Source organism: Balaenoptera ricei, chromosome 8 (assembly GCF_028023285.1).
Source record: "Balaenoptera ricei isolate mBalRic1 chromosome 8, mBalRic1.hap2, whole genome shotgun sequence".
NCBI lineage: Eukaryota > Metazoa > Chordata > Mammalia > Artiodactyla > Balaenopteridae > Balaenoptera > Balaenoptera ricei.
Window position 1 is genome coordinate 83,077,551 of NC_082646.1, and position 14,178 is coordinate 83,091,728.

Below are 14,178 nucleotides of genomic sequence, written 5' to 3' on the forward strand. Positions count from 1 at the left end.
CACTTACATATTTTCTTTTTTTCCATCTGCAGAAATCCAGTTTCTAATATAAGCGAAGGTTGCAGTCATTTAATTTGTTAAGATAGATGCCAAGCACTGAACCTGCCACAGTTTTAATCTCAGGAGCACTTATTCCGGAGGCCATCTCATTTTCTCCACAAGAACCTAGTCAGCTATGATATGAATATCACACCTGTCTAGGTTCATCTGACCCCATTCATTTTTAGTAATGGTAAGAATATTTCAAACTGACCAGTAAACAAAGCTCGTTCCTTAAAGATTACCATGTAACAATGTAGCCAAATTTAAAGCAAAGTGTATTAATACAACCTAGAAGGAAGGATTTTGGCTTTCAAACCACCAGTACTGTTCTTTATTGGTGAATTGTTTGATGTTCACATGCAGTTTTCTACCAAAGCCATAGTCATAAAGTTTATCCTCTGCCTGTACCTTTATGAACAAGGGGTACAAAAATTAATAAGAAGGGGCTTATCAAGACTAGGAGGCACAAAACTATCATTAAGTAGATGTGTCAAGAGTCTCAGAATTAATGGGAGAGAGGAAACAAAACAAGAGTCTACAAAATCAGAAATGAAAAAGGACTCTTTTTGTTTAGGGAACTAACAGATGCTTGGAACATCTCTTGAGACAGTCTCCTCTCTCTTAATTTCTGAAAGGAAATTCAGCAAGTCACATTGAAAAGAATGGTTTGGGTACTCCCTCCCCCATATCAAGGCAGAATGGATGAGATAGTACCTCATTCTTTCCTCCCAACTTTTTTCCCCAAATCTATTTGTTTGTACTTAACTGCCAAGCTCTCCATCTCACCTTGTGTTGGATAGATTATTTCCTTCCTTCCCCCTTACTTTTATTTCCTCTCCTTCCCCTTCAGTACTTGCTCTATGCCAGACACTTTGATAGGGGCTGATGATCCATATATTAAGATTTCCCGGGGCTTCCCTGGTGGCGCAGTGGTTGAGAATCTGCCTGCCAATGCAGGGGACACGGGTTCGAGTCCTGGTCTGGGAAGATCCCACATGCCGCGGAGCAGCTGGGCCCATGAGCCACAATTACTGAGCCTGTGCGTCTGGAGCCTGTGCTCCGCAACAAGAGAGGCCGCGATAGTGAGAGGCCCGCGCACCGCGATGAAGAGTGGCCCCCGCTCGCCGCAACTAGAGAAAGCCCTTGCACAGAAACGAAGACCCAACACAGCCATAAATAAATAAATAAATAAAAATTAAAAAAAAAAAAAAAAAAGAATTCCCTACCCTAAAGAATCTCAGAGTCTAATGGACCCAAGATCTAATCTGTGAAGAGTCACTGAGTCAGGTGAAGATGATACAGTTGAAGAGCACATGCTTAATTATTGCCAAGAGGTCAACAGTTACCTTCTCCGAGCTAAGGATCAGTTGTTATAATCAATGAAGAAAAGTGTTCACAGAAAGGCTTCAGAGGGTGACAAAATTGCTGTCTTGGAGGCTTAGGAAAAAAAAAAAGCAAAACAAAAAAGGTAGCAGAAGAGTTCTGCTTATGATATAAGAAGTGATTCTGACCAGGTAGGAAGAAAGATTGGCTCTCTTAGTCACTTCCTGATCTATAATGGTTCTCCACAGGCAATAGAAGGAGAAGCAAAGAATCACGATGCACAAATTGGAAAGCTTTCTGAAAACAAGAATAGGCAACAATTGCCAAGAACCTGGTGTTGAGCTCATATCTAAAAAGAACTCAAGGAATCTTCCATCTACAAACCTAGTTTAGTTAGAAAGGAAACAATCAGAGCATCAAAAAGAAGCAAGCAAGAGAAAGGCTTCGAAAAGTTATGATTTAGTTGCAATAACCTCTGTGCATTCCTGAGTCTGACAAATAGCATGAGACAGAAGATCTGGATATGACTTAACTCAATTTCAGGAAAACCAGACAACCCTATAATGAGGCTGAAGCAAGACCACGTGGAATATTGAGGAAGAACTGAATGACTCTGTCTAAACCATCTTACAGACAAGAAATGAATAAAAGGAAGTCTGGGTGGCAAGTAGAGAAGTGATGTTGTTAATACGAAAAGTTGATAGGGGATTAAGACAGGTCAAGAACATGTCAGGTCAGGGCTTGTGAGCAAAATATACTGAGCTAAATGTAAGATCATATTACAAAGTGAATAAAAAGAGAAAGCAAATCCCCAGGGTGTCACATAACTTGGGATCATGGAAAGGCAAGTGAAAACTAGTAAAAGTGTCTATATTGTGATAGGGCCTAACAAGGTATGTTTCAGATCAAATCTGCCTAGAACATCTAGAGGGAAACTTTCACAGGTGCAAAACCATGCTTCTCATAATTAACGTGCACATGAATCTCCTGGGCAGTTTGTTAAAAGTGGATTCTGAGTCTAGGGTGGGGACCAAGATTTGGCATTTTTAACAAATTCCCAGGTTGGACTGTTCTTCGCGAATGCTGCTTCAGCCTATGGTATTGTCTCCATTATGGCTTCACTGAAGACTAGCTAATCTCTTTATTAACTGAAGTGAATGCCAAATAACAAAAAATAATTCAAGGAAGAGACCTGTTCCTTTCACCCTAATGTTACACGAATCACAAACTCTAGCTTACTTTTCAACCCATTAATTCCAGAAAGTTCCTGAATACAATGGGCATCAACCTCTCATCAGTAACACTGCCATAGTTTGAATGTTTGTCATTTCATATGTATTGGAATAAAAGAAAAGAGAATGAGCTTGGAATATATTGGGCACATTGCAAAACTGAAAAAGAGTCAGAGAAAATTATTCTAGTCATGTAAAGAGGATTGGTTAGGTCATATTATGAGTCCTGAGCTCATTCTGGGTTTCTTTCTATAAATAGGATATTTTGGAACTAGAGAAGGCATAGCAGAAGGCAACCAGAATGACAGAGGGATTTGGGGAATTTGCTTCTGCTGAAAGGTTAAAGAAACTGGGTCTGTTTTCTTTTGTAAGGAGAGGAAAGATGGTACCTCACTGAGGTGCTATCATTCTGAAACTAGTGGAAGTAATAGGATGCGACAAGAGTACCTTATGGAAACAAGAGTAGAAGGATTCTGGCAAGGAATGAAGGCCAGAAGAATGGCTCTAGCTTTTCTAAAGGCCTTCAGTTAGCAGTGTTCCTATTGGCAAAATTCCACTAGTCACAAAAGGAGTGGTAAACACTGGATTTAGATCAGGAAATAAGTGAGAGATACAAAATGAGGCGGCAAGGAGGCATCTTATCTCTTTCTTCATTGAGAACATTTTCAAATGGGCATTGATTAATCCTATAGAAGCCCTGCACTCATAGCACATGATGAACTTTACTAACACTCCCCAGGCTCAAGGACTTTGCTTCTGTAACATATTTCTGCTTCCTCTTCATCCCCAAATGGTTCCATAAGTTCAGCAAAAAATGTAAATCATCAATTACAATATGCAGGACTCTTCCTCTAAGTTACTTTTTTTTTTTTTTTTTTTTTGCATCAATCCTGGAAAACATTCTCTTTTTCAGTTGATAGAAAAGCATTGTCCAGGACTTTGCATATGAGATCCTAACATCTTCATCTGATCCCTGAAGTTCAGAGATGGAAGTACTTGCAAGCCACTCTGGTCAGTCCCATCATTTTAATTCATTCATTCATTCATTCATTTATTTATTTTTGGCTGTGTTGGGCCTTCGTTGCTGCACACGGGCTTTCTCTAGTTGCACGGTAAGTGGGGGCTTATCTTCGTTGCGGTGCGAGGGCTTCTCATTGCGGTAGCTTCTCTTGTTGCGGAGCAGGGCTCTAGGCGCGTGGGCTTCAGTAGTTGTGGCTCACAGGCTCTAGAGTGCAGGCTCAGTAGTTTTGGCGCACGGGCTTAGTTGCTCCGCGGCATGTGGGATCTTCCCGGACCAGGGCTCAAACCCGTGTCCCCTGCATTGACAGGCAGGTTCTCAACCACTGCACCACCAGGGAAGTCCCCCCATCATTTTGTAGCAGGGGAATATAGAACTCATTGAGTTGATAATCATGCAGCTTTGTCTATTTGGTACTGGAATATATACACTTAACAGAAACTTTGAAAATTCCCCAATGAACTATTCGGAAAATATTAGTCATACAATGAGTTAACTCAGAACTCTAGTCCTCTGTCTTTTCAATAAGACAACCCACGTGGGGGGAATTGCTCTAGGTCCACTGCTTTAAGTGATCTCGAGCCGCTGTGAATGGTCAGTAGTTCAGGTAATCAGGTGGGAGAAGGAGGCAGTTCTCCCTAGCTTCTCCTTGGAAATATATGATGCTATTATCTCTCTCTCTCTCTTTTTTTTTTTTTAAACATCGTTATTGGAGTATAATTGCTTTACAATGGTGTGTTAGTTTCTGCTTTATAACAAAGTGAATCAGCTATACAGATATATATATATATCCCCATATCTCCTCCTTCTTGTGTCTCCCTCCCACCCTCTCTATCCCACCCCTCTAGGTGGTCACTTTCTCTTTTTTAAAAATAAATTTATTGATTTATTTATTTATTTTTGGCTGCGTTGGGTCTTTGTTGCTGCGCGCGGGCTTTCTCTGGTTGCGGCGAGCAGGGGCTACTCTTCGTTGCGGTGCACGGGCTTCTCATTGTGGTGACTTCTCTTGTTGCGGAGCACAGGCTCTAGGTGAAAGGGCTCCAATAGTTGTGGCATGAGGGCTCAGTAGTTGTGGCTTGTGGGCTCTAGAGCACAAGCTCAGTAGTTGTGGCTCACGAGCTTAGTTGCTCGGCGGCATGTGGGATCTTCCCAGACCAGGGCTTGAACCCATGTCCCCTGCATTGGCAGGCGGATTCTTAACCACTGTGCCACCAGGGAAGTCCCTAATTATTGTTTTTAATTGTAGCTTACTTTCTGTTAGAATATTGTGACAAGCCAGTCTCAATTAACTATACTGTCCCCTCCCTCCCCCGCCCCCCCAACACACAGTGGCTGGTATATAATTGAAGCTTAATATAATTTTGTTACATGAATTGAAATTAAACTGATCCTTTTACCTCTGGGAAGACTAGTTTTCTAACCTCATGTAACATAGAAACCTAGATTGGAATGCAAAGTGAGACCGGGAGGAGAACATGGAATACCAATTGTCCTACCTTCCAGGAAGGCTTAAACCACATCTGGAGTCTCCCCTTCCCCCTTCTCCATCCTAGAAGGTAGCAGATGCATCCTAGAAGAAGCCTCGACAGAACATAGGCCAACTCCTTTCTACAATGGAGGTTATTCTTGAAACCCAAGAACTACAAATCAAAGATGGGGTATACACTGCAAATTAGGGGGGACTAATGCGATGACTCAGAGTCCCAGAATGGGTCTGAGTTTGCAAATCACTGAGGAGATGTTCCCAAAGTCTTGACAGATCTATGTTAAGGCAGAAACAAGGACATCTTATTCTCCAATATTACTGTGATTCAGAATCTAAATAGTGACCTGAACGCCAGAAATGTCAGCCAAGAAATAGAAAAAAGAATGAGCAGGCCAGAGATCTGGGTCTGAATAAAATAATTGTGAAAAGCCTGGAATTTCAAGAGAAAAAGAGGAATCTCTGGCCCCCATACTGGGCCTTTCTTGGTTCCTCTGCCTCTGTTTCCTGCCCTCTGTAAGGCAGGACACAAGTCTTGGAAAAGGGCTGCACTGGAAAGAACTCTCATTCCTACTCTATTACTCACTGTATTGTCTGACTTTGGCAAATCATTTTCTCTCTCTGGGCCTCAGTTTTTCTACTTATATAATGGCATTAGATTTGACATTTGTTATGTCAAACTGAATTACATTTGAGCTGAATTACATCTCCTCAAATTCATCTTTTGAAGTCCTGATCCTTAGTATCTCAGATGTAACCATATTTGGAGATTGGGTCTTTAAAGTTGTGATTAAAGTAAATGAGGATGTTAGGATGGAGCTCTAATCCAATACGACTGATGTTTTTATAAGAAGAAAGAGACAACAGGGATGCATGTGTACCGAGGAAAGACCATGTAAGGACAAAGCAAGAGGGTGGCCATGTGCACTCCAAGGAGAGAGACCTCAGAGGAAACCAACCCTGCTGGCACCTTGGTTTTGGCCTTCCAGCTTCCAGAACTGTGAGAAAATAAATTTCTGTTGTTAATGCCACACAGTTTGTGCTATTTTGTTATGGCAGCCCTAGAAAACGAATACATATTTCAAACTGCCATATTATCTGCCTTCCTAGTTCTGTGAAAGTTCCTTCAACAGGTTTAGTATTGGGGTCGATTGAAGATGACTGCAAATACTTTGACACTTCTGCCATCAAGAGGTGGGATCTATGTGCTCCTCCCCCAAATCCTGGTAGGCTCTGTGACTGCCTTGACTAATAGGATATAGCAAAATCCTATATGGGTGGCCCCATTCTCAGCATCACCTCAGGGTATAATTTGGACGCTTCTTCTCCACCACCAGGAAAAAAGGAATGCTTGGAGAAGGGAATATGCCATCTCTTTAAGGAGATTTCCCAGAAGTTGGACACACTGCTTTTGCTTATGCTTCATTGGCTAAACTTTCATCATGTGGCCAAATCTATCTGATAACATCATAGGCTGGCAAATGAAGACTTGATTCAGGATACCTAGGTGCCTGTTTAAAATTTAGGAATTCTATTACCTAGGAAGAATAGAGGATTACTGAGGAAAAGAAGTAGTCTTTGTGATGGTTACCATTTATTGAGCATTTATTGTTTCAAGTAAGGAATGATGCTAGGCAATTAGAATAGTTACCAGCCCTATGTGCTTAAGATTCGTATTCCCATTTACTAGAGGGGAAAGGGCAAACCTAGAAGTGACTTGCACGGAGGCGTGCAGCTAGTTAGTGCCTGAGGCAAGGTTGAAACCAGGTCTGTGTGACTTCAAGGTCTGTGCTCTTTTCACTCAAGCAACCCGGTTCTAGTCCTGGATTGACCAGTTACTCACTGTGTGACCTCGAGCCAGTCATCTCTCCAAGCAAAGGCAGATTTATTGTGAAGCTAGTGGACTCTTGGAGAGAGATAGGGGTTTCTTGGAGCTGTGTGTGCTGGAGGTGGCATGGTGGGGTGGTAGGAAGTATCTCTAGGTAAGCAATTCTGGCAAATTGACAATAAGACCCAAGAAAAAAGGGATTCCACTCCTAAGCCTTCAACAATTTGTTGTGATCTCTTTTCTTATTCAAATATATTCACCCTTGGGCACAATGTTGTGTTCGTAACACTGTATTCTTTCTTAAAGAGAGCCCCCAAATTGTATATCCTTTAGGTCCCACCAAACATGGATCCATCCCTGTCCCCAGGTCAAAATCCAGGAAAGCCCAAGAGAATGAACTCCAGAGAAGTTTTGAATGAATGCTTGGGTCTGAGAAATGGCAGAGCAGAGACTGATCAGGAGGGCAAACCCCCTGGGAAGTTAGGTGGGGTTTTGAAAGTAGAGCAAGGCAGGCCCTCCCCAGGAACTTCTCCCACATTCCTCCAGAGAAGGAACTCTTTCCCACTGGCATATTCCCATGGTCCTATCTGTCCTTTAGCCCATAGCACACTCTGCCTTCTGAGAGAATTACTTGTGTCCATGTCTGTCCCTCCACCCAGAGCAGCAGCTTTTAGAAAGCAGAAACTAGGTTTCCTTTACCCCTATAAATTCCTAGGACCCCAGCAAGAGATCTGGCACAGAGGAGGAGTTAATAAATAGTTGTTGAATTAAATTGAATTGAGGAAACTGCGGACTCAGGGACACAAAAAGGAACAAAAAAAAGCAAAGTTACTCATTTCTTTATTGTGTGATGTTCACCTGGCCTCAGTTTCCTTCTGTGAAATGACAGCCTTAGACCTATTGATCTCCAGGAGGGCAATTCTGAACCTGACAGCAGTGAACTAATTAACATCTCTGCACTCTCTATTCTCAGAGTGTAGGCTTTATACCTTGAATTGAGGTGAAATCCAATCTGGAGAGCTCATGTTCATTAAAAAGGCCTACGGAATTGCTTGGAAGTGTCAGATGCTGGCCTGCCCAAGTTCCAGCAGGGATAATTGCGTTCTGACAACTTCAAGTTCCCCTGCACTGTTCAATTGGATAAGGTAGGCTTTGCTTCCCATCTCAAATTATTTTGCACTGCTGTCCTTGGGTGTTAAACAGAGATGTCACCTCATTTGTAAGCCATTTTGCTCTTTCTTTTGAAGAACTATGTAGTTTTGCTGAGGTTTAACAATACTTTTGACCCATTAAGACATTGTATGACTTCAGGTAATTACCATGGATGAAAGGTGTGCCTACATACTATATAGGGCTATTTTACAACCTTATTATTTGTTAAAGAACGACACTGAGACATGAAAATTCCTTCACAGTGACTGATCCATGTGTTTATGGGAGGAGAATGAAATGCGAAGAGAATTTGAACTTCCCTTCTGATAGAGGCATGGACTTGCCTCTAAAAATTGCCAGGGGTCACATGTGTTACCTCGTTAATAAAACAACTGTAGATTCCAGTGCGTTATACATTTGTGTCTTTTTTTTTTTTTTTCCTTAAAGATTTATTTATTTATTTTTTATTGATTGATTGATTGATTGCTATATTGGTCTTTGTTTCTGTGCTAGGGCTTTCTCTAGTTGCGGCAAGCGGGGGCCACTCTTCATCGCGGTGCGCGGGCCTCTCACTATCGTGGCCTCTCTTGCTGCGGAGCACAGGCTCCAGACGCGCAGGCTCAGTAATTGTGGCTCACGGGCCCAGTTGCTCCACGGCATGTGGGATCTTCCCAGACCAGGGCGCGAACCCGTGTCCCCTGCATTAGCAGGCAGATTCTCAACCACTGCGCCACCAGGGAAGCCCTACATTTGTGTCTTAAACACCCTGAACATAACCTGAATACCTTCTAATCTAATAAAGGAATGAGAACGTGTGAAAGGTACTGGAAACTGCAGTGGCTCCATAAATATCGCTATGATCATGATTACATTTATTGGTTTATTTTCTGGCTTCATCATGGAATGCAGAAACAGGGGAAGTAATGTGCCATGGCTTGCCCTCATATTCAGTTCCATCAAGATACATCTGTAAAATCATTTGTTTAATATTAAGGCGGTAATTTAACCCATTTTATGAAGCTTTATTTTATTAGCAGCTGCTGTAATAGGTTTGCATCTGATCATCTTTCTTTGGTTATAATAATAACATCCTTATCCTCTTAATGATGAAATTTTCTCTACCTCTTTGGTGTCTGTGCTAATTGCTATCTTAAATTCAGGATTAGAATGAGTTTCTTTCTTCATCTGTAGCTCTTAAAAAAGTCAAGTTGTGAACACAGTGACACCAAATCAAACCCTAACTCGAGGCCTATAATAATCTTACTTAACAGCTCAATGACTCCACTGTTATAAATAGATGGTTCATCCCTTCCATCGTCAAATGTTTACTGAGCACTTCCTTTGGCTAAGTATGGGTAATGAAAAGATCACTGTACCAGATGTGACCCTGTTACCCGTCTCCTCCTTGACATGGATAGTATATATCTTGGAAGAACTAACAATTTCACAAAATGTATCTGGAGTTCAGATGAATGAAGATGGGGCATGGAAAGAGGAAAGGGGTGCTGATCATGAATTACAAAGTAAAGTCCCCGTAGGAGGTCTTCTTAACTCTGTTTGGACTTTTTCTGGAATTTCTTTTTAGAAAAATGCACCCATTTTCCGAGTTTTGCTTGCGATTTTAGAGTATTTACAAACCCACAGAAGTTTCTCCTTGTGACCCAGCTCCATAATAGTATATTTGGGTGAAACTGAGAAAACATTTAAGTTGCTACCCAAAGCATGCCATGTGTTGCCTGTAAGATTTCCCACATGATTATTGATCTTGCCTTGGAGTTTCTTGCATTGCTCAGCACGTCACCCAAGATGGGAAGCTTCCTGCTAAAAGGCCAAATTGTCTTTATGACCTTAAATTTATCATCATTATTATAATCAGTCAAAATTCTCCTAATTTTGTGACCATTTTATTGATGGTTAGAAAATCTTTGGATTATATATACTTTTTTAGTGATTATGATCTGGTTTAGTTAAAGGACTATCAATATTACCCTTTAATTTAGGAGACTGCAGTCAGAAGTGTGACATGGTATTAATATTTATACAACTTCTAGGCCAGACCTGTTCACCTGTGTTTTATTTTCCTACTGTCATGACTTTAGCAAAAAGAAGCAGGCAAAAATGCTCATGGATGGTCATGAACTTAGGGTCGGTAACTGTAGAAGGGTTCTTGGGGAGCCTGTGTCCTACAACCAAGGCAAACCAAGGCAAAATCAAAATCTCTCTTATCATGGGTTTATGACTGAGGTGTGTGTGCATGTGCCTCTGTGTGTGTGTGTGTGTGTGTGTGTGTGTGAGTGAACACTCTGATCTCTTCAAGGAGGGAGAGAGGGAATTTGACTGTCTATAGAGGGACTTCTTCCAACTGGTAAATGCTCAATAAATGTGTTGGTTGGGTGACAAAAGTACCAGATACGTATAAGGAAGATACTTGGTTTATTGCAAGTAGTCTTGAAAGTCACTAATCTTCTATTTAATTTAATTAATGAATATACACTGTCTACACAGGCCATAAATTGTGCTGTGCTCTCTGAGTGATTCAAAGATGCATGATATCTTTCTCTGAAGATATTTACTGCTAGTGAAGGTTGGGAAGCACATGGACAGCCACTATACCTTCTTGCTCCCACATCAGACATTTCTAATCGATCATGGTGCTCTTTCTGTCTGAATCTGGATTTGGTCTCAAAATCCTTTTATTTTTATTTATTTATTTGCCAAGCCGCATGGCATGTGGAATGCAGGATCTTAGTTCCCCGACCAGAGATCAAACCCACGCTCCCTGCAGTGGAAGCACGGAGTCTTAACCACTGGATCACCAGGGAAGTCCCTCAAAATCTTCTTAAATTCAATGCTCTAGGCAGCTCTTTCCAATCAATCTGAGTTGGAACAAGCAATAAAATCCATTTTCCATCCTGACTCTAGGGGAGGGACAGATATATACACAGATGCCTATGTTATCAGGTAGATCACATCATTGATAAAAATAGATATTCCTTAAGTATTTACTATATGCTGGATCAAATTCTCAACAATAGATTGTGGTAGTAATGTCCTGAAGATGAAAACTACTTAAGGAAATCCTACTGGGACCTTCTTTTGAAAAGCAAAAAAAATCACTTTGAAAGAAAATCATCATCCTCTGATTGATTTGTTTGACGAGATCAACTGTGTATAGAATTTTTTGTGTGTACCACACGCATATGAAGGGAAATAGGGTGCAATTTCAATTGAACTCCTTCACTGGAGTATGAGATGAAGCAGAACAAGTAGGAAGGAGTGGTTTTTCAAGGAAAAACAATTCAGAGTAGGAAAACAAAATTAAAACACTCAGTGAGAGTGAATGGAAAGAATATGGAAACTAAAATTACAATACGAATCTCTTCTCCCCTCCATTTGACATAGAAAAAAATATTCATTTTTCTTTCCTTTCCTGATGGAAAAAAAACCAAAACCTGATTCTTGTTAGATTGGCTTTTGTAGGAAAGTCTACTCAATATGTTAATAAAGCATAGACTACTTTTTAAAGTAAGACATTCAATTTAACTAGGTGCTATAGACTGAATGCTTGTGTCTTCCCAAAATTTATGTGTTGAAACCTAATCCACAGTGTGAAATTTGGAGGTGAGGCCTTTGGGATGTGATTATGTCATGAAGGTGGAGTCCTCGTGAATGGGACTAGTGCCCTTCTAACAGAGGCTCCAGAGGGCTCCCTCAACCCTTTCCTCCATCTGAGGATACAGTGAAAAGAAGGCTGTCCATGAACTAGGAAGTGGGTTCTCACAACACACCAAATATGCTACAGCCTTGATCTTGGACTTCCCAGCCTCCATAACTGTAGTAAAATTCTGTGTTTATAAGCCACCCAATCTATGCTGTGCTGTTCTAGCAGCTGGAACAAACTAAGACATGAGGACTTTCCTTAGTACCCATAAGAGATTTTTAAAAGATGAGGGTATGCACACAGTACAAAGAGAAATATTACATTAGCAAAAGAGTCCTGGGTATGTTAAAATTTTGTTAAAAAATAAAATAGACATGCATATAACTAAGCAGAAAATTTTGGACCCCATGGGGCTGTCCCACAATAACTTTATGTTCTAGTGCTTTCTTTCTTTGGAGGGAATTCTTGGCTTAAAACAAATTTGGATCAGTCACTGATCACCTATCATGTGCCACATAATAATAATAGTTATTTGAGTGCTTCCTGAATGCCAGGGACTGCTCAGAGAGTTTATGTGTCTTAACACTTAATCTTTAACAGTCCTGTGGGATAGATACTGTTATTGTCCTCATCTTACAGATGATGAAACTGAGGCAGCGAAAGGCTAAGTAATTTGGTCAAAGTCATGCAATTAGTGAGTTATAGAGCTAGAATGAGAGCCCTCATAGCCCGGTCCCTGTGCCTGCATTCCTAACTGGAATGCTTTACAGCCTCAGATGGGAAATTGAGGCCACAAACTGGTGCTCTGTGTTTCCTGGGATCGTTTCACTTTGAAACATTACTATTAGGACTATTTGCCTTCATAATTACATTTATCCTTTTAAGACTATATGTAAGTAGAAATGCAAGGATGACCAAGACTTGGTATTTGCTCCCAAATCCATGATCTCATTCATTCATTCATTTTCAATAAAAATTAATTTTGGAGTTCTCTCTCTTGGTTTTCTTATTTCAGTGGCTACTCCTTGGTCTTAGTTTGCTGAATTTTTTCTCCACCCCCAGACTTCTAAATTATGGGGTTCAGTTCCTGGTTTTAGCTTTTGGTGTTTTTCTCTGTTTACAATCAGTTTTCAGTTGACTAAGTCTCATGACTTTAAATACCTTTTATATAATTTAACTCTAAAATGTATACTTCCATCTCAGACCCCTCCATTTAACGCTAGCCTGATATATCCTACTGCCTACTTGATAGACACTTCGATATCTAATAAGCAGCTCAAATTTAACATGCCCCAACCTGCACTACAGATCCTGCCCTCACCTCCAAAATCTGCTTCTCCCATGAATGGTCTTCCCACATTGTCAATGGCAATTTTATTTTCCTAGTTGCTCAGGGTAAGAATCTCTCTTCCTCTCACATCCCATTTCCAATCCATCAGCAAATCCTTTCAGCTCTTTATCACTGAAATATAACCAGAATCTGACAAATTCCTGCCACTCTCCCATATTCTCTTTGTTCATGCCATCATTACCTCTCACCTGGGTTTTTTCATCGGCCTCTTAATCCGCCTACCTGCTCCCACCCAGGCCCATTTCAGTGGTGTGTCTCTAGTATCCATCCCTCAGCATAGCACTCAGAGAGATCATTGTAGAATCAAAGTCAGGTCATGTTGCCCTTCTGATCAAAACTCTCCAGGGGCTTCCAACTTCATCTGGCACAACAACTGATATTCTTACAGACTTTTTTTTTTTTTTTTGGACACCCAAATCTCTTTTATTGGGGGGGGGGGTAGGGCGGTTGGGGGGCCTCTCACTGCACAGCTTGTTCATTGGCGCTGCTTCCTGAGTCCTGTGGCTTCATCACATCCGGCAGCTCGGGTGGGCTGGAGAAGGGCTCGATGCGCAGGGCCTCAAAGGCCTCATCTGCCCTGAAGGCTAGCCCCACAGTGGCTGGGGCCTGAGGCCGTGCTGTCTGGCTGGTGAAGCCACACTCGCCCAATGTCTTTCCGTCGTCCAGAAGCTGGTCGTCCTTGTACAGCCGCTGCTCGTCCGGCGGCCGCTTGAGGATGCCCTCGACGATGCGCTTTAGCTCGAACACAGTGCTCGACTCCTTGGCGTCCGTGAAGATGGTGGTCTTGTGGCGCCGGATCATGAGGAACACGTCCATCTCGGCGGCTGCCTCTCCCCCTCGACGCGCCGGCGCGGCCGCGCTCCGCCCCGTTCCCCTCTTACAGACTTTTTATGACTCGGTCCTTAAAGAACTTGTAAGGCCCTACATTTTCTTCTTCCTCCTCAAGGCTCCCACTACTTCTCTGACTATATCTCCTTCCACTCTCCCCCTCATTCATTTTGTTCCAACTACGCTGCTTTCCTTACAGTTCTTTAAACACAGCAAACACAGTCCCTCTTCGGTACCTTTGGACTTGCTGTTCCTTTGCC

General features: G+C 41.7%; 1 protein-coding gene across 1 annotated transcript; it reads right to left on the reverse strand.

The window, feature by feature from the left end:
• Positions 1-13,497: 13,497 nt before the first annotated feature.
• On the reverse strand, positions 13,498-13,958 carry LOC132369910 (elongin-B). The gene has a single exon (XM_059929623.1). The coding sequence runs from the start codon at positions 13,904-13,906 to the stop codon at positions 13,550-13,552; it is 357 nt and encodes a 118-aa protein (XP_059785606.1). The 5' UTR covers positions 13,907-13,958; the 3' UTR covers positions 13,498-13,549.
• Between the last annotated feature and the right edge of the window lie 220 nt (positions 13,959-14,178).